Source organism: Protopterus annectens, chromosome 16.part0 (genome assembly GCF_019279795.1).
Source record: "Protopterus annectens isolate FY-2018-M chromosome 16.part0, PAN1.0, whole genome shotgun sequence".
NCBI classification, from domain to species: Eukaryota; Metazoa; Chordata; order Ceratodontiformes; family Protopteridae; genus Protopterus; species Protopterus annectens.
This window is the reverse complement of record NC_056750.1, coordinates 438550484-438572854: the sequence shown is the minus strand read 5'-3', so window position 1 is coordinate 438572854 and position 22371 is coordinate 438550484. Positions and strand designations below refer to the sequence as shown.

Here is a 22371-nt window from a genome sequence, read left to right as displayed (position 1 = left end):
TAATCGACCAGGCAGTAAGGTATGTATAACAGAACAAATGGCATCTGTAACCTGGCGTTTATGAATGACGTGCCGTTCTTTATATTACTGTTTTAACGGACATATTGGTTACAGGAGATTAGTTAACTGTTAGGAATTCTGCAAATATAACATTTTACTATTTGCTGTACATATACGATGGCTATAGTGAACAGCAGATGTGGCCATTTTCAGGCCATGTCCCGTGAGAATACACCTTAAAATGGATAGCTGAGAATGCTTTCAGGGGAGTAACTTCACTGTGGTGGAGGGAAGTCACATTTTTTTTGTTACTGTAACTTGGTGGGAGTAAGAAAATAGAAATGAGAGGACATACCGGAATAAAAAAGCAGCACCACTGGCAATATTTTAAAAAATACAGTTGAGAATGATGGCTTGTCAACTCAGTAAAATTAGATTAATCGGTAGCAAATGTATAAGGACTGAAAAAACAAAGAAGGATGTGGCTGAAAGCAGTTCCATATTTTTTATCACAATACTTTCGTTGAAAAACAAAACACTATTTACGCATGTACAGCAATAAACACAATTATGCAAAACTAGTGCTGACAAGCATACATAAAATTTACATGCAACTGACTTTACAAAGTCATTTCTAGCAGTATCTTCAGCGCCTCTCAATGCAAGACCATCGCCAGTTTTACTTGATTCAAAACAGGTAAGATATCTGCTTGAGGAAATTCTTTATGGTGTGTGTGTGTGTGTGTGTGTGTGTATATATATATATATATATATATATATATATATATATATATATATATATATATATAAACACTTTGGAATTTTGCCCCATATATTTCGTAGTGTGCATATGCAGAATCGTCTTCCGCATCTTATGCAGTGCGATAAGCATATTGCTAAATAACTAATACATTGATAAACAGAGATGATACCCCATCAGAGGACATTGACGCACTAAACGATAGTCCTTTCCCTCTCCTGTTCTCTATCAAGTTGATGATTCTGACTCTTTTCAAAAGTGATTGTTGCCATTGGTTTGGGATACTGCCTTAAAATGAATATTAGAAAGACTAGTTATGCCTCATCGATTATCCTAGTGCCTTATAGAGAATTTCTTCTTGCCCTGTGTTAATCCCTTACCCCCTACCCATTTTCAGCTTCATGTGTGTTGCACTCACTCACATGGAAAAAGCTACGTTCCTGGAGTAATCTAGCCAGGGGAGACAATACTAACAGATGAAAATGGAATGGCATTTGTTAAAAGGCATAAACAATCATGTCTGTGTGGCTATATTTAATAAACCTGAAAGAGTAAAATATTTTCGTTTAATGAGCATTAACTCAAGATGATAGGCTTACATTTAACGTTGCTGTTTTTGTGAGTCACCATCATCCGCTTTTCTCACCCATTATTGCACACCATTATATTTAGAACATACTGCTTTACTAATTTCCAACTCTAAACATCCTAAAAATATCTTAAAATTATTACTCGTACACTTATCCAGATATCAGACTATTAACATTCGACCACTTTTCTATCCCATAACAATAGGCATAAATATATAAAATATGAATTAATTTAAATCAATTAACGTGTAATTGTTTCAAGCAATTATAGCTATAACAGTGTTTACATGGTTTAATTACTTTTTAACTATTTCTAATTTAGTAGAAACTTTTTCTCGTGTCTTGTGTGTCACTATTAAAAAACGTCCTGCTCAAAGTGTGTGTTTGTACATCCATACATGACGCTAATTAATAAGTGCAAGCTAAATGAAAAAAATATATATAATTACGATGATCAGTAACACCTTTGTGTAAATCTTAATTTTAAAATAAATTCAAATGTAACAATAAAGGTGGGGAGCTGAACCAAATTACACTAGGCAATGGATTTTTTTTATTCAAACTACCGGAACGTATTGCATTTGAAAAGAAAGCTACGCGTTTTTGCCTCTGTTTCCTCTACCTAGAATATTGACGTTAGGAACTTTTTAAGCAAATCAGTGGGAATGACTCTAGACATAAAGCAGCCTTTTATTTTGTTCTTTCTAGACTGGTGCAGTAAACTATACCAATGCAACTGCAATATACAGTTTATACCCCCCCCAAAAGTGTCTCTTATTTATTTTAAAGTTAATGAAAGATGAACAGAACCGTCTGCTGTTTGTTCTTTTATCATGAATACAGTTTTGCTAATCAGCTACTATTTCATGGCAGAAGAGTGATATATGGAACTTTTAGAAATATCGATTTGAACAAATAAAGTAACGCAATTATTACTGGAAAAAATAATTGTTCTGTATAGTATAATGTTATAAGGCTATTGCCGCTACGCGCTTCCAACATAAGACCACTCCTTAAATGAAATTATTTTGAGAATACGGTTTTGTTGTGAAACGCAATCATTTTAAAAGACTGTCTAGAATGTATTGACCTTTATGAAAACCCATAAAATTTGAGCAAGTGCGCAGAGTGTGATTTTTATGTCACGTTCATCTATAATATATATAGGAAAAATAAAGGGCCTCCGCTGAATAAAGGGTTTTATCCGACGCACACCACTCAGCTGTCCGGATTTTGCCTCCTGTTTTTGTCATTTGCACTTAAAATGTTTAGTTTTGTGGCAAATCAGCGAGGAGTGAAGTAAAAAAAAAATGACAGCCATTTGAGTTTGACTTCGTGACCTTCCAAAAATTCATGATGATTCAAAACCTGTGATTCTATCAAGTTACTAAGTTTAAACATTATCCCTATTGTGGGGCCTTTGTCCCCCTTATTTATGTCGTTGTCCATATTTATTGTTTTGTCCAGATGTCTTGGGCTGAGAAGTTGAGGGTTGTGTCAGTCGGACTTTCCCGCTAAACAAAGACAGATAGACAGACAGCTACATTTCCGTTGTGATCAAGTTAGGACACTCTTGGGTAGCTTGAATACCGTATGTCCACCGGCAGAAGAATTTCTAGGAAATACATTCTGTGTTCACACGGAGCACGTCAGCCAAGCAAACATACTACTGCATTTTATAAATAAATAAATAAATATATATGTGTGTGTGTTTATATATATTATATATCACGTCTCATCGGCAATTAATGTGATGTTTTGGTCTGTTTATATTCAGTTAGTCTTTAGGATATTTATTTTGTGTACTAACATTAATTGAGTCAACACATGGACACATTTTATTTGATTGCACATCTTCTGTTCTCAGTGTAGCTGCATCTAAGAGTTATTATTTATTTATTTGACATTTGTTTACCGGGAAAGTCCGACTGGGTCAGACAGAACCTATTTTCAGCGGAGGCCCGAGGAGAACAGCTCCAGTTACATTCAGACATTTACAGTCTTTATACAGGAAACATTAAAAAAAAAATAACGTGAGTTATACGTTCATACAGACGTGTAAAATACAGAGCAAAAGAATTGTATACATATATCGTACACTACAGAGAGTAGAATTTTATACACAGATAGCAGCAATTCCTGGGTTACAGTAAAGACGATATAAGGCAGATGGTAACTATTCACCTGAGTGAAGTAGATATGCAAGTGTTAGATGGATAGTGAAATAGAAAGCCTGGTATCATCTGGAGAGAGGATTAGTGTGGGTTAGAACAGGGGCACAGCCAGGAGTTGAGCAGGTGTTTCAGTATAGTTCTAAAGGCAGGTACTTTAGTGATAGTTACTGTTAGCTGAAGGGGGTGCATGCTTTGACAACGTAGTGTGGAGCAGAGGGTTTGTCCCGCTGCCTTACAGGGTTTGTATATAGAGAGAAAGTTATGCTGATGCTGTTATTGCGCCTTTATTGATATAATCCCAGCTGAAAGTGGGCTTTTCATGTGCTTTAACGCAGCTGGACAATCAGATCTTCAAAACGTATGTGCGTCCATACGTACGTGCATCCGTCCATCCATCCCTCCATCCATAACATGCATAAACAAAACTGGCGGAAAACGTCTCATTCTGAGATCCGGAAGTACCAGGAAAGAATCCTTTAAATACCCAGGTTTCATTTTAAAAGTGGAGTTTGAATATTTCCCCTAAATCAGTGAGTTATCTTCTGTATAGACGTCCAAAGTGGGATATTTCTTACTGAACTATAGTTTTCATCGCAAACCACTCCGTTCCAATGCGAACTATTTTCACTTTATTGCTAAAATGAAGTGTCTGTCGAATTATTGGTGTTCCTCTTCATAGCTCTCTCTTAACTCTACGTTTTCAAGATGTGGGGCAGGGTCCCTCAAACTGCTATAACAAGTATCGCTAATAGTTTTAAACAGGCAGCTCAAACTATGGGCAAATGTTTTATTTTTGTAATAGCAATGTGTTTTGTTGATACAAAAAAAATTATTCAGTATTTGCTATGCATTTTTGCTCAGTGATAACACTGAGTGCACCACAAACACTTCAAAATATTCAGGAATATGATTTTATTAAACAGAACGAGGAGCTGTTCCCTGAAACATAATATCGTGTCGAGTGTCTAAGATACAGTACCGTGTTTTTGTAGTATTTAGAGAAAAAAATAAAAATATATATTTTAACTTGCAGTACTTGGAAGTTTGTCCCCATCCCTTTTTTCAACACCCAGTCGTCTAAATCAGGATTGTCTTGCAAATGTGGGGGTACCTGTATGGTAGAAAACACAATGCCCACAATTCTGAAGGAAACCCACTCTCCCTCGGGTATTTAACGCGAATCTCACAAGGACTTAGGGTTACCACCTGTCCCACTTTGCGAGGGACAGTACCTCTTTGGGCAGTTGTGTCCTGCAAACAATGTGAAAAAATGGCAATTGTCCTGAGATTTTAGGACAAAATTATTTTCTATATTTTATGTAATAGTTGCATAAAACAGTTATTCTGTATCTGAAACACCTAAATGTTGTAAGAAGCAGAATAAGGAACTAAAATGCTACCAGAATAAACTTTTATTCAGGCAAAAAAACTGAAGTTCTGTCCTTTGTACTGGCCGTGGATATGTTTTGCCCTGCAAAATCTGATGTTTGTAGCACAAATGTCCCACTTTGGGCATTTGGAAAGGTGGCAACCCTACAAGGACTCAGGACATTTTATCCAGAGAAAATGTACAAAGTCCTAAGAAATGATAAATGTGCATGTATTCTATGTCCCTTAGCTTAATTAAAAATATATAATATTAGTGTTTCAATAGCGAAACATTCATTAAATATCGAAGTCCAAGCTTGTAATACTGTTTAAATATAGCAGCATTGTAGAATACTAAACTCTTGCTCGCATATGTAAATACGCCTGATGCTTGTTAAATATTCTGTTTAATTTTTTGAGCAATTTAAATATTTACAGAATGTAGATGGCTATATCCAACCGACAGAGCTCTTGGTTTAAAAGTCTTACAAACCAACTATTATAACACCAAATGCCGCTTTTATAATCAAAGTTATGAACCTTGCCCCCTATATGTGGAATAAAATATTAAATTGTTTCACGTTTTATATTTGCTTTATTTATGGTCCCCCCCGTCTGATTACTTCATGACATTTAATACAAAGTCTAGAATAATGCTGAACTAATGTTAAAGACGGGCTAAAATAGTCTGACTCGCAACTAGCCAAAAAGTATGGATTCCAACTCCTAATTTCAAATTTCAGAGGTAAGTCTCTGTGTGTAGGGGTCAACTATGGTAGAACTTTTTTTATGTAGTACGGACTATAGTTCGCACATTTGAGAAGACAGAATGAACAAGACTATAAATAATACTAATCATAGGCTAAAACCACCGACTTTCAGACTGATATGATGAAAGGATAATATAACCCCGCCCAAAAAAAAAAAATACTTAATATGCTTGAGCAAAACTTGCTCATTAAGGTCCTGAGAATTCTTCCTTGGCATAGGTTCCAGCAGAACATGGCGTCACCTGTGATGAAGTTATAGCTGCTTAAGTATTAAGTGAAGTCGAAATACACTACACATAATACCTCTCAACCTGTTGATGCAAAAAATCTGGACAAAGCTTAACAAAATGGGGGTACAAATAGGGACATATTTTAAATATTGCTTTTATAAACTTAGAAAGTTACTAGAATAAAAGAATTTGTTTTAATATACATTTTCTGAAGGATTTGAAATCGAAACTCAAATGTATGTCATTATTTAGTGACTTAAATCCTGAGATCATTCCAATGATTTGCCAGGAAAAAAGAGGAACAGGCCAAAAAATATGGACATTCTGCGAAAATCTGAGAGGTATTTTCACATATACCCCCCACCCATTTTGTTTCGGAAATTTGAAATGTCAGTGATGCTAATCACTTGAATACTTATGTAAGCTTATGTAAGCCTCCTTAAATTTCTGACAGAGCAGAGAGGGCTAAACTCATCAAAAGCTGCCAGATATTACAATTACAGACAGTTCATTATCTGGGAAACAACGATCAATGGATTTTTGCATTTACTTTTAAACATACCATGCAGTTATTTAAAAGTGCACTTCTGCTGCTGGGTCTTTATCCCTAATTAATTTTGACTTTGTCCTTAAATGATTTTTTGGTGTGAGATTTGCTGCACTGCTGCTGTCTCTTCTGCACAGGGATGCACTTATTTATTTATATGAATTTATTTGTGGAAGTGGAGCGCTGATAAATCATGACGAATTTTAGTCTCAGCCCAGGGTCAAAACAGTGAACAGACGTACAGAATAGACGAGAGTACACGAACACATACAATAAGTGACAATAACATAGTACAATGGTATAGCAATGCTTTGGGTACATAGTTAATCTAATTTATAATATGTACAAAAGTTTAAACATTTGAGAAATTATAAAAAAAATTAGAAACGTGAAAAGGAGCACTGGATCTTAGTAGCATTAGAGAGGGGAAAAGATTGATGTGGACGTAAGTGATGTGGTCTGATGGGTAACGAGTACAATCTGCTTGATTAAATGTGACTTTAGTAGAGAAGAGAACTTGGAATAAGAGTTTGGGTCTGATTCCAGGTGAGAGGAACTCCCACAGTTTGGGTCCGAGAACAGAGAATGTGCAGCTTGGAGTGTGGTATTTGTGTTTCAGAGCCTGACTAGTTTCACGTTTAATTACTTTGTGTGTGTATGTTTGTGTGTGTGTGTGTGTGTGGGGGTATATCTTACTCATTTTGAGGTTAAAGGTGGAAGAGTTTGTTCATGTCTTAACAGTTGTGAACCTAGTTACTAAATAATTAGTTACTATCGTAATTACTTAAGTGAACCACTCTAGGTACAGTATCACTACTTTCTCCAATCAGCACTTATATTTTGATTGTTAGAAATACTCTCTTCACAAAAGTGCAGGTCAGATTTTTGCACTGTTTACTTCTACTGACTTTAACCAAAAAGAATATATACTAAGAATGTACACCGACACCTTAACAACCATACCTCTCAACTTTGTAACACAATCTGGACAAAGCCAAAATTAGGGGGGGGGGGGGCATGCCCAAAGCTAGGGACACATTTTAAATATTGCTTGTATAATCTTAGAAAGCTGCTAGAATAAAATGTTCTGTGTTGCCATGCATTTTTGAAGGATATAAAGACTGAAAATTAAACGGTTGTCATTATTTAGTGAATTCAGTCCTCACTGATTTGCATAAAACAAAGTTTTATGAGGAATAGACCTAAAATAGGAGGCGAAAATGTGGACAGTTGAGAGTTACGTTAACAACATATACGTTTAACAAAGATAAGAGCTGGGCAGAAATCTTAAATGGGGTATGCATATCTCACGTTAGAACTACTCAGGGAGTAAAGGCTTCGCAGCGCATTTGCCAAATTTTAAAACTGCAAAATATCCATCACTGCTACCTAACAATTCCAATCTGGGTCCAGCCTAGACCTCTTTCCAACCGATTCAGAAACGCCCCTTTTATAAGGTTACTTAGCTGAACAAGTGACAAAATGCATTTAAGTGTATGGTGAGAATTGGTTCATCACGAAGTATACATTATTAATGGAAGAGTTTTAAAAGCCTGACAACTCGAACTGGTTACATATTTATAGTAACTGGTTAGTGGCTGATCACACCTGCATTATTCATAACGATTTTACTATCTTTTTGTTTAAAGAATTGAATTAATTGAGAGGAAAGCCGATTCAAGCACTTTTCTTTATGACGACGCTGGTCTCGTTAAACTCAGCATTCAATATAATATAGCAAATAGACCGTGCCTAATGGCGAATTATCAATAATTGGTAGTAATTAGATTGTATTTACAGACAAACGGAATCAATACCACGTGCTAAGTGACGCGAGATCGTTTACAGCTGTTTTATTTATAGTAATTTGTGAAGGCGGTTTCCCATTCGCAGCTTCCGTAGCGCGAGCCGCTTTCTCTTAGTGCAGAGTTTCTACTCTAGCTGGGGCAGCAGGTCTGCTTGTTGAATCATTAACTCCCTCTAGAGGCCGTTCAGCTCCTGCAGATAACAGAAATTTAACTAGACCGTTAACATCCAGTCATATTTTAGGTTTATGAAAACTCAGAGCAAGTAAAGATTCTCATGCCATACAGGTTAGCTTGCCTCCTAATTATGTAGCTTTAGCAATTTCAAAATAAATGCAGCATGTGACTTTTGCGTGCAAACTGCTTTTTATAGAAGCGCAGACAGTTATGCATTTGACTCTAACTGCAGAACAAGCACTGGAAAGTACTGACAAAACAAAGAGTTGCCCTTCCTTTAGCTTGAAACCGCAATTTGTGCAAAGTGAATGGGGAGGGAGTGAGGTGTGTTTTGCGTATTATGAGTTTATTGAACAGCCACGTTTCCATCCTTGTACTCAGTTTACTGTTCGAAATATTTCGAACGTGTTTATGCGATATTTGTTTGTGACGTGCACATTCACGCAATTAATTTGCTGCAGATAAACATTTCTGAAAACTCCATCCAGAATACGTTGCAAGCGTTTGCCATCTTTGTCACCTACAGGATTTACAAATACGGATGTTTTAGTTATAATCCTGTTTGTCAGCATGTGTTTTGGAAAAAGTTTACGGTTTCAGTTAAAAAACATATAACTCGTACACGTCGTACCTGTTAACTGTCCAGATTTTCGCATAATATCCAGGTTTTTGCCTTACTTTTGGTCTGTTCCTCATAAAACTTGTTTTTCTTTTAATGTCATATATTTCAGAAAAAACATGCTAATCGTGTAATTTTAGCACATTTTTAAGTTTATAAGAGCAACATTTAAAACGTGTCCATATTTTTGGGCATCCCCCAATTATTTTAGGCTTTGCCCAAATTTGTTGCACAAAGGGATTGAGAGATGGTACACTTTCTCAGAACAAAACTTACTACCATCGAAACAAGTGTCAGGTTTCAGCAAAACCCCTACATGTTAGTGTCAGCATAGTGATTTCCATGTATGTGAGCTAAGTCCATTAAAACACTTTTGCTAGAAGGGCGTTTATATTTAGTACCATTAATACTTAGATGACAGAAACAGTTACTTTCGTAAATTATCCATCAACACACTTAAATCGAACAGAATACCATAGCCATAAAGTGTAGGCTGTCTCCATCTTTGGGAACACCATCCCAAGAAAATGAGTTAAAGATTTTGCACGAGCCTCTGCGTGTTCATGTTGAGGATAAAGATCCTAGATGTATAAAGGAAGCTTACTTTCATCAGCTTTTGTTGTGTATTTCTGGGAATAAATAAAGCAATTTATGCAGATTCTTTTAACCGCTTCAACAAGGAATTTAACAAAATACTACTTCCCCTGTACATTTGTCTTGAATCCCTTATGCAATGCAAGAAGATAAGCCAACGTATCAGCTTGAAGACTAGATCAGTTCATTTATTAACATATACATTCCTAGCAATTAACGTTTTCCACAACGTTCTGGTGCAGTTCATTCAGTCTTTTTGTTTGCAGTCTAACAAATATCTATATCTTTTAAATTAATACAATTTTAAATTAATATTGTATGAATTAGCTAGAACTAAGTACTGTTTTTATTTAGAGTCTCCTTTTTTATTAATGTATAATTTTCTGCTTAGTATTATGACGTATTCGCTGCAGCAATAATTCAGCTACATTCATTTTATTAAGTTTACTGCTTTTATTTCAATTTTATATTTACTGGCAGGATATCCACTCAACTGCTAGTGATTCTATTACTGATGTGACATTAGGCATGAACTATATAAGATTATAGTACATAAATTATCAACTGCACCACTCTGCCTAAGGCTTAGAATATGAATATGTAATCCTTTTTACACGTCAACAGGGAAATATTATACGTTTAAAACAATATCTTTATGAATAACATTTTCCTTTTACTGTTTTGTGCCATTTTTAATAGAAATGTTATCACTTTTCTGGTTAGTTTTACTTAAGGTATGTATTGTTGCAACGAGGGTATTAGGTATTACCAGAGTTTTATTGCATTTATAACGGAAGACAATTACACATTTTAGGTTAAACTTTATTGCTACATCTATACATTTTATAGCATAATCTGGCCATTGTATCCTTAAAGTACACCCATTGATTTATGACCTTTCAGAGCTAAAATGCAATATGAGAAAAAGTTTTCTCACATCAATATTGATAATTCTGGATGTATGACATCTAAAATAACATATTTGAACAATGTGTGTATTTTATGTTAATTTCTGCTTATTGTCATCTACATGAAAACGTAATGTTGTGTGTGTGTGTGTGTGTGTGTGTGTGTGTGTGTGTGTGTGTGTGTGTGTGTGTGTGTAGAGCGTCTTCTGTGTGGAGGCATGCGTGAATGGGCGTGCCTTCGTTGAAGGTTGTGTGTCAGGGCTGGTAACTCGGCTCGTAAAAATCCACTACCAAACATTAGCGGACCGGAGTTTCGCTGTGGCGACCCCTTACCGGGATAAGCCGAAAGACGCAACACACACATATATATATATATATATATATATATATATATATATATATATATATATATATATATATATATATATATATATATATATGTATAGCTGTTGGTTCACTAGGTATATAGCGACAGTAAGAGTAAAACTTTTGGAATGATATTTATAACAGCGACACAGACTATCAATGTCATAACTCTCATGTTACTGGTCTCTGAAGGTATGACAGTACTGAAATTTATAAATATACTAGTACTAACGAGGGGCCACTAGTTATTTTGTCTTTATGCTGTCAGTAACATCTAGAACATTATTTTCAGATAGGTTATATGCCAGCTAAAGCGCGCTGTTATAGCCATCTTATTTCTACATATTTAAATTTAGTAAATGCTCCACACTAAAAACAAATGTAAGATAGCATAACTGCTTTAAGAAGCGCTGTTAACTTGTTTCTTTTCTACTGTTTTCTTCTTTTATGCTTTCAAGTATTTTGAAAGTATTCATAGTGAGAGTAAGTAAGAGTGTATATTTTTAACAGGAAATTAACACACTGGCCAAAATAAACACTACATTAAAAGGCTTCCATATTTTAACTAAAAGCAATGGAGACTGTACTGGGTTAGAGTTATAGGTGCAGATTAATGTGATATAAATTAGCTTGGCACCTGTAACAGTTCAGGTGAGACTCTCACAATCTCCATCAGTTTAGGTGGGGATCCCATAATTTACATCTGCTTGCAGAGGGATACTAACCAGATCAGAAATATTCTCACCCATCTTGGTTCTCAAAATAGGTTTATGACCTGTAGGCTTAGAATGGTTTCCTAAAGAATCAAAATGAAGGTGTCTTAGCTTTTTGACATGCATGCATTCATTAAACATGCACACATTTGGAAAGGCCAACTACCACCACTAATTCTTTAGTGGATATCTTAAATTTGACAATTGCCATCAGACTGCATTTATTTAGAGTGACACAGCAACATTTATTGTAAATTAAAAATTGAATCATTAAATTCAATTTCTTAAAAAAAATCTGTAGTCAGAGCTTAGAGTTGGTCTTTAGAAAGCACAATAAAGATTACACTTTTCAAACAGTTAATCAGAAAATGTTATTCTGGCATTGCACATGACTGGTCTGTTTGGATCATCAGTCTTTTTTGTTCTTTTCACTTATGGTAATGTATATGTAGTCATGACAGTAAATATATATATCTTTGCAAAGTCTGAATTTCAGTCCTAAAATCCCTAAGTATCAAAAATGATTAATACAGTCAACAAAGTGTAAATATATAAATGAATGAGGTCTCAGATTTATAGGCAAACACACAGCACATTTCTGTGCTGAAAAGGATTCCTCTTTATAACTTCATACAAAGCAAAACCAAAAATCAACACTGGGTGGGGGCAGATACATACACAGGACATCAATGAAGTGAGAGACACATACATTTCTTAAATTTTTTGACCTATAATTTGAGAATTATAGTCCAAATGGCATTATTAACCTGTTACTGCTATAAAATATACACATTAAACTTTTTAGAAACAAACTATTACTACAGTTTGAAAATTTGTCAAAACTATATTTAATTTCAGTAGTTTCTCATTTTTTTCTATGATTTATGTTGACAATACAGATGTCTGTAGTGAGTATTAAACCCCCTTCCATACTTTTTTAGTTGTGCTTCCTGGATACATGTCTGTATCATACTTTTGTTGCTGTATTTGGTAAATCATATGGACCTGTAGAACTATATATTTTTTAAAACTGTGATGACAACGTAGCCAAAGTTTTCAGTTATAATTACTTCCATATTTTGACTCACGACTATGCAAATACAATATGTAGCAGAATTTCTTCAGTAGGACTTTTTCTCATGTTAACATCTGCTGTGTTCTTTCTTTTCTTTCTTAATTCTGTGTTTGACTGAATAGGAGTGCTGGTCACACAGGACCATTTTTAGGCTCAAGGCAAGCCAGGATGGCAACAAGATAGAGTAGCATCTAAAATAGTAAGTGTCCAGAAGATTCAAAAACATGATGCAGCACAATACAAATTAATAGAACCACTTACCCAGTGATTACTTTTCATATTAGGTTGCTGTCTTAATCTAATAAGCTATTTTTAATTACAAGAATAACCTGTAATTTTGCCCACCTCAAGATAAAAATTATAGTGAACTTAAGCAGTGTGTGTGTATTTATATATGAGACAGAGACAGAACTTGGATATGAGAGAGACTGTAACTTAGTAAATAGCTGAACTAATGAATAACTTAAAATGCTCCAGGCCCTGACAGAGGGATATTATATGCAATGCAAAATGACTGATTTATTGCATATAAACCAGTTTTATTTCTGTTGTATTTTCCCCCGTGATTATCGTTTCATTTTTGTGATATTGGACAACTATGTATACTAGCATGTACTGTAATCATACTGTTCTAAGAAATACATAAGTAACATTATACCTAAACAAGTCTGGTAATATGTACTTTAGAGAGGGCTAGGGAGGTGGATGTGAACTCATTACAACCTGGCAGACTTTATTCATATTTTCAGCCATTCTTTGAATACTGTATGACTTTCAGCAACCTGCTGTTGGGTCATCTTACTTCTTTTAAAAGTATACCGAAGGGCTCTATCTTTGTACCATTAAATGTGGTAACCACTAGAATCCATTTCTGATTGCTGTCCAGAAGACTGAGGGTATGAATGAAATTCTCACTTAAAATAACAGGCTCTGCCACTTCTTTTTTAAACCTGTTCATGTCATGCAAAATTGCAGTTGTAATATTTCAATATGATTGTCAGGAGTCCCAGTTTGAAAAGAACTTGTTTATCTCAAACTTAGGATCGTAGCACTCATGTTGCACAGCTGTCCAAGTTTTTGTATACATCCAATTCATGAGATAGTGGATTAGGTTACCAGTGTGAGCTTTACCAACACTACTGACTACCTTGCTGAACACTGGTTATTAGACAGGCTAAAAAGGTTATCTGCACATGCCTGACCGACTGAGCACGTATGTATGAATGACATTTCATAACTTTACTAAATCTGATTGCAGAGTTGCACTTCTGTGTAATTTGCAAGTGAAAAAAAAAATCTTGTTTCTAAGAATGCAAACATAACTGACAGAAAAAAGGACTCTTCTCAAAGTTCACTCTTAATGTAACTTTTTTAGTGTGAGAATCTTATGCCATCTATAAAATTTTGTAGATAATTACATTCTCTCTAAATACTTCCTGTGGCATTGTGTATCAAAACATGCAAGATACATTTGTCTGAGAATTAGGCATGTTATAAGAACACTATTTTTAATGGTTCTGATGAAGTCCTGTGGTTGTTTTAGGATGGAAGCACTAAATTATATTTTATTGGCTCCTACTGACGATTGGTGTTTTTTCTAAAATGATGTGCTGAAGTAACTATCAGATAAGTTGCAGTAAAGATCAGCTACCCCGAAGTGTAAATGCTGATTTTGTTTTGCTGTTTTACTTTAGCCTTAAGCTGTAATGAGAACGATGGTGAACACATGGACAGAGATCAGCAGTACCCCGCAAATCAGAAGACAAAAAGAATGCGCACTTCCTTCAAACACCATCAGCTGCGGACAATGAAGTCTTATTTTGCCATAAACCACAATCCAGATGCTAAGGACTTGAAACAGCTAGCACAGAAAACTGGTCTTACTAAAAGGGTCTTGCAGGTGAGGGAAAGATTCATATCGGTGACCTGGTATTTGGAAATCATCTTTCTGATATCCTTTAAGTTAGTTACTTTTGCAGTTAGGTTTCTGCTGGTAATTTCTACGTCTTCCTTACCAATTATCTGTCACAGGGTTTGTGAGCATGTGTGCACATGCATGGATCTTGATGTATGGATTCATAACAGGTCATTGAAAATCATTTAATTGAAATGGAAAACAATGAAATTCAGCCCCCGCAAAACCTATAAACAAAAGTGCATTTAAGGATCTTCACTATCTGACACTCCAGTGTTATGTGTTTTGCCTCATTCACTGCCTATTTTATATAAACTATCCCAAGGGTACACTAATGTGGAGGAAAGGGGGTGGATTTTGATGAGATGAGCCTCAATCTAGGCATACAACAAAGTAAACAGCTCACATATTATGAGGGCTAGCATATAGCCTTTGAACATTTACAACTTCTATGTCTCTCTCTCTCTCTATATATATATAATATATATATATATATATATATATATATATATATATATATATATATGTATATATGTATATATATATATGGATCTATGTCAAAATAATGAATTACCATAATGTCTAGTTGCAAAACAGCAAGACAGAAACAATAGAAGTTTACATTCACGAATACCCGGATTGTCGTAAATTTTCCCCTGGTAAGTAAACAATCAGCCAACAAAACCTAAAAAAAAAACAAAACAAAGCAAATAAAACCCACCCAAGTGGGGGACACAGCGAATCCAACTAAAACAAAATTGCCACTAATTCTAAAGACAACCACAAAGCATTCTATAGCTATGTCAAGAATCTCAATGGCAACACTCAGATCTGCTCTGAGTTACAGCACAATGACACTAAATATACAGACCCAATTGATATTGCCAACATCCTGGCAGATAGGTTCAGTGCTAACTTTACCCCCCCCCATCCCTAAAGAGCTCATCTCTATACCGGAAGAATGCAAAGTTCCTGTAATCACGGCTGCACAGGTAAAAACCACACTCTCCAAAGCCAAGAACACAGCATCCATGGGACCAGACAACACCCCAGGCTGTGTTCTACACGAACTACAGAACGAACTGGCACCCCACCTAAGTACCATGTTCAATCATAGCCTCACCTCAGGCTTTGTGCCTGCTGAATGGCGCACAGCAATGGTTATCCCACTCCACAAGGGGGGAGCCACCACGGACCCCAAGAACTACCGCCCCATTAGCCTGATGAGCCTGGTCTGCAAGGCCATGGAATGTATCATCATGGAACTTATAAACAAAGACATTGGTAATCTCCAAACTCTGGATCCCACCCAGTTTGGGTTTGTAAAAGGCAGATCACGTCTCCTAAACCTATCTAGATCTTGCCAAGGCTTTCAACACCATCCCCCACTCTGGAATTATAGATAAACTCCCTAAACTAGGTATAAATCCCTATGTCACAAGATGGGTTGCCAATTGGCTCACTGACAGAACCCACACTGTAAAAGTAGCAGACTCCAAATCTGACTTCAGACCAGTGACAAGTGGAGTACAACAGGGTTCAGTCCTGGGTCCTCTCCTGTTTGGTATCTACTTCTCTGAAGTACAGGCTAACACAGAAGGTCTTTGGCTAATGAAGTTCGCAGATGACTGCAAACTAGGAGCCATAATCGAAACTCCTAACGATGTGGACATTCTACAAAAGGGCCTCACTGAGACAGATGCCTGGTGTCAAAGCCATGGCCTCAATCTCAATGCTAAAAAGTGCATTGTCATCCCCTTTGGTTAAAACTCTGTACCCATGAACTACAACATAGGCGGTAGTATACTTAACACCGAAAGTGTGATAAGAGACCTTGTGACACAGGTGGACAGTAATCTCTCCTTTGATAATCACATTGCCACAGTAGTCAGGAAATCCTTCTACCTGGCACACCTCATCACAAAAGGTTTCTCATCTAGAAAAAGAGGTCATTGTTCCCCTCTACTCATCACTCATTAGACCCATTATAGAGTACAACACCCCTTTTGGTATGTACCTCACAAGACATCCACAACAACTGGAAAGGCTGCAGAAATACCTCACAAAGAGGATTACTGGCCTCAAACAGATGCCCTATGCAGACCATCTCAAAAAACTCCAGCTTTACTCCATCGCATATCGCCTACTCAGAGGTGATCTCTGCCTAACATACAAAGCTATGTCAAACCCAGAGCTGTTGGACATGCTCCACTTAAGAAATCCCAATCCCTCCGAGCTACACGCTCTAGGGACCTAAACCTTGTCACCACAATAAACAGAACATGCAGGAGGTATAGATTCCTGTCCCAGAGACTTGCCATACTCTGGAATAAACTACCTATCTATATCAAACAAAGCTCCTCGTTAGCACTCTTCAAGAAAAATCTTGATGATTGGATGGGAAATAGGAAATTCACCCTGGGGATCACCTCTGTGGCTCAGCTCGACAGTGGCACAGGAAAATAATTTTCTTGGGTGGCAAAAGCCAAGGTACCTTTTTGGCTGAGCTTGTATAGGCCTCAGGGCCGATAGCCTAGTACCTACCTAGGAACCTATGAACCTAAATACCAACTCTGAGATTGCAATATAGTGGAGAAAAGGGCAAAGTTCATCACAATGGCCAAATCACTCCTTTTGGCGAAAACTTACGACAGTCTGGATGTTCGTGAACGTAATCTTTCTGTCTTGCCATTTTACAACTCGACATTATGGTAGTTCTTTATTTTGACATAGATACACAAACACACACACACACACACACACACACACACACACACACGCACACACGCACACACACACACACACGCATTGTGTGTGTCTATACTTTAATAAAATGGAATAAAATTAATTTACTGTATGAGATTTCTAGCGGAATGTAAAACAATTGACACTGCTCCTCACTTTCTACCACTAGTCAGGTATGTACCAGCAGTTTTTGACAAATTAACTTTTGCCTCAAGAAACATGTTTATCTCTGGCAAGTCATTCTTTTTGGCCACTGAAAATATACTTTCTGACAGCTTCTTTACTGCTGTTAACTGCATGGAGGCTCAGTGGTTGAAATTATTGGCTCACAGTTGAGAGTCTAAGGTTCAGTTCTGACATCTGGTCACTGTGTGGAGTTTAAAAGTTCTCTGCCTGGATTTCCTCCAGATACTCTTGTTACCTCTTTAAAACATGTTTTATTAGCTACTGTAATTTGTTGAATTATTGCACATACTCTTGCCCTTGTGGCCATGTTCATAATTGAAATGGTTTTAAAGAAGATCAGTGCACTTACCCAGTTAACAAATTAATGCAACTACATATTTTCCCAAAACTGCTTTTCTTGTCTGTTTTTATAGATGGTCGTCTAAGGCATTGACTTCAGAAGGTTTGCATTATATGCATAAAAGATTGTTTTGATCAAGAAAATGTTAATCTGATAGTCATTTCAGAGAATCTTTCATTTTATCCAGTTTTATGAAGTCAAGTGAATGAACCAGTCTGTTTTGCTGATAGACTCTTGGATGTTTTGTCTGTGTCAAATGTGAGAAATTAGGCAATCAGACATCAAAAACAAACAATGTCTGAATGCACGCCTTGACCATAGGTTCATAGGTGCAGTAACAAGCCTATAGACTAATGGCCTTCGAGAAACTTGGTGGCTACTGTCCTCTTTTGAAATTTACATTTACCCATGTGTTAATCAAGGTTCCTTTAAAAAATACATGAGGCCCTGTGTAAGTGTAGTTCTGGAGGACTTGTGTACATATTGATCTAGAGGAATGTGTCAGTGCTGACTTGTGCAAATTTAATTTACTTTTAATTCTTTCCTGGGAGATGGTGTTGAAGGTATTCAAGAGATCGAGAGAGGCTGTACGTATGCTTAATCCTTTATCCAGGCTGACTTCTCAAAGAAGGTAGCCAGATTAGTAAATTCCATAATGTTTTTCTCCATGACTTGCATTGTTTGATTGTTTGTCTGCAGTTCCTGGGGTTTGTCCATTGTAGATCCTTGGAACTAATGTTGCTGAATTTCAGATGATGCAGAGGGTTAAGGTTAAGAGCTGTAGTTCCTGTGGTCCATGGTTTGATTCCCTCAACCCTCATTTGCCTTCTGTGTGACCTTGAGCAAGTCACTTGATCAGATAGTGCTGGAGTAACTAGGAATTTAGGTTATGCTCCTAAATGGACTGCAAGCCTAGTAAATACCTATGAACATTCTGTAGTAAGTACCTCTGTGGCGAATGGGGCTTTACTAAATTATATTTTGCAGTGATTAAACTTTTTAGGCTGTTATTAGGGTCAACAGAATGAATGTTCTTGATTTTGCCCAAGGCTGTTTCAGTCTGATCTGGAAATGTTCCGGGGTTCAGCCTCTATGTATAATACTTATTTGTTGGGTTCTGAAATGTAGAAAGATTTTCTACCTGGAATATTGGTGGTGTTTTGTTCAGAGTATATAGAACCATAGATTTTAGGGTGCAACAGTTATGAATATTACCTCTTGTTGAGGAATTTTTTTTAAACACCTTTATTGAATTATCAATTGTGACATAGGCAAATTTACATTTATACAAAAGTAATCAAATTGGATTAAACTAACATTAACAAACATTATACTTCACATATATTCCTATAGATCATATAACATAAGCAACATTACATAAATTATTCAATTCCTGCCCCCCTTTTAAAGAAACATCTTTATTAAATCACTTACAACATAAGCAATCATACATTTATATAAATGAAAACAAACCACACCAACACAACCTTAGTTGTAAGGATTTTACATCACAAATCATACCGACATACTCCCATTTGCAAACATTATACATCACTTATAATCTACCTAATTGTTTTCAGTCGGACATTACGCAGCTCATTTAAGTCTTGCTTTCTTTTAAACCTCATTCCTCCCCTGCATGTATTGTTCCCACAGTTCCCATTTTTCCCTACGTAGTTTGCTCTTACCCAATTCCAGTGTTATCTCTTACAATATTCACCACTTTTAACATAGTTGGTTTAGATTTTGATTTCCATTTTCTAGTAATTACTTTTTTGGCAGCCACCATAATTAGACACACAGCAAGGCCTTACCATGTCTGGGCAGTTCCGATTCTGTATCATAGCTCATAAAAATCATCTCCCTCCTCCAGAATCTCTGACTGTGCATTTCACAGGGAAAATTAAAAGTCCACCAACCCACTGCACTCCCATAAAATATGTTCCCAAGTACCTCTTTCCTTCCCATCACACCTTCAACATTTGCTGTCTACCCGATGAAAAATTCTTTGTCAACATGGGGTATAAAAACACCCATGTAAACATTTCCAAGCAAAATTCCTAAATCTTCTAGATTTTGTTGCATATTGAGGAGACATACATATATCCTCCCACTGTTTATTTGTGAATTGCTTATGCAATCTCTCTTCCCAATACTTTCTAAACTCCTCTGATTTTTATAGTTATTATGCAATATTTTATATGCTCTACTAGTTATTCCTTTTTTAATGGCAGTTTCTGTTCTAGATTCTACTGAAAACTGTACCACTGCTGGTCTTTAGTTTAGGACCCCCCTGAGGAATTTTTTCATATGTTTTGAAAACATAAGCTCATAAGAGGTTTTGGTTTAGTGAATTCTTATAAATTTTTTAATGGTTATGCTGAGCTAAGTTTTACATATTGAAGATGGGCAGCATTTGTAGGTTATGTAGACATTTTTCCTGTTGTGTAATTGTTTATCTTATTTCAGCACACAAGTGGCTCTTAAGTCTCCCATTGTATTTTTTTCCTTATTGAAACTTCATTGATTGCTGTATTAGATGCATATAAGGTTTGATTCCAGTTAGTGCCGGTAAGGACACTAATTGAGTACTGTACCTGTCGCTAAATGTAGAAGTATTGTACACAAGATTAGGCTTTGTTTTGATTGAAATACCACTGCATTATTGATCTGATCTGATAAGGGAATGGGTGAAAGTTATGGGCTAAGCAGACCAATGGGACATTGGTGAAAACAATATTCAGAATGCCTTTTTTTTCCTAGCTTCACTAATTGTTTTAGGGAATTAGTATTAAAATAAGGCATTGAGCATAATTATTACTAGGAGTATGATTGTATCTGTTTGGTGTAAGTTATAATTGAAGTCTGATTTACTTTTTGATAATTGATTTCTGAAAGCAACAAGATGTTCATGTTCATTTCAGTATATAGAGGTGAGGCAACCACAATTTTACAATCAGTGATGGTGATTTTTTTTACATGGGTTTATGTTATGAGACCTTAAACTGGACTGTTATGAATGTATGGGGACACACCCTTGCCAGTTCCTCAGGGGCTACAGGAGTAGATGGCAGTGTACCCTGGAATATATGGGGGTGCTAAATTAATCCTCTAACTACATTTCTTTAAGTGTGCAGATCTGCAAAGCTTGAAGTCAGGAAAGCCTCAAGGTTGCACATCTTAAGATTTCAGCCACTAAGGATGGCCACTCTTGCGTCTATATTCTACTTCCATGTTAGTTTGGGTTGTCCATTAATTTTACTTCACTTAAAAAGTCACCATGGGTGGCATATTTCCTATATAGAATGGTGCCCAATGAATGAAGAGAAAGCCATCACATATAAAGCAGGAAAGTGAACCAGATGTCTCCTTTCACATAGACAATAAACCCTCAGCAGGCACTAGGTATGAAGCCATTGATTAAATCCATTTTTTTAAAATCAGGAGGCCATCTTTGGATAGCGTAGGATCTGTCTTAGTATATGAGTCTTTAATTGGTTCAGAAAGGGCTATAGACAATGCTACCATAACATTCCACATGCCTCGCAGAGAGGAATGTTCCATGTTATTCAGTCCATATAAACCATGTGTCGGCTAATTTTGTCCTTAATCCTTGTAATCTTTTTGTTTAGCATCTTGGACATATCCTTTTGCCGTAGAGAGACAAATAACTGTTACTTGCCCCTTATCTTACTCAGTGCACTGTCTATGTATTGGATCACTGAATCACCTGTGAGAATGCTGATTTCATTTGGGGGAAGCTGCAGTTGTGTTACCTTTAAGGCTTTGTGGATCTGAGTAGTTGTATGTATTGGTAGTGCCTGTGTAGGTGTTGGGCAAATCTGGATGTATGCATGTGGATTTACAGAACTATGTCTGTTATGTTTTGTCTTGCTTAGAGGTCTTGATGGGTGGCTATGAGAACCTTATCATAAGATAAGTAAGAAAGGGGTTGCTTGCTGATGACATAAAATGCTGAAAGTTTTACATCACACATGAATATATTTTTATACCTCACACATATGGCAAAAGTGAGAGAAGAAAGCAACGTGTTCTCAATATGCACAAGGCAGTTTTTATCATGTCTTAGAAATTCATCATTATGAATGTTAGAAAAAGAGTTCATGAAATGACTGCACTCTTTCTGATTTGAGTACTTGCTTGCCAATGGAAGAAAATAAGGGCTTTCTATATGATGTGGCTTAGACTGTTTGCAGATTAATTTCTGTTATATAAGGCAGACAGCTAAAATTAGAAGAAACGTTTTGAGAAATAGTTCTAGGGCCAAAAAATCATAGATAATTTAGTAATCCAGAAGATCACATGTAAATCTGTCCAAATATGCAAATCCAGTTTGCTTCCATCAGTGCATGAATTAGTAGTTTTAAGGTATGTTTGGCATATGTCATGGTGGACTTCTATAAAAGGTTAAAACATAATCACAGCTCCATTAAGTATTACTAACAGTAAAACAGCCACAGTACTGCTA

At 36.2% G+C, this 22371-nt stretch overlaps 1 protein-coding gene across 3 annotated transcripts in view; it reads left to right on the top strand.

The window, feature by feature from the left end:
• LHX2 (LIM homeobox 2) overlaps positions 1 to 22371 on the top strand; it is a 101475-nt gene that overhangs the window by 23158 nt on the left and 55946 nt on the right. For all 3 annotated transcript variants that reach the window (XM_044058370.1, XM_044058367.1, XM_044058369.1), the window contains exon 4: positions 14391 to 14596. In XM_044058370.1, the coding sequence (XP_043914305.1) occupies positions 14391 to 14596 (206 nt within the window). The remainder of the gene's footprint in view (positions 1 to 14390; positions 14597 to 22371) is intronic.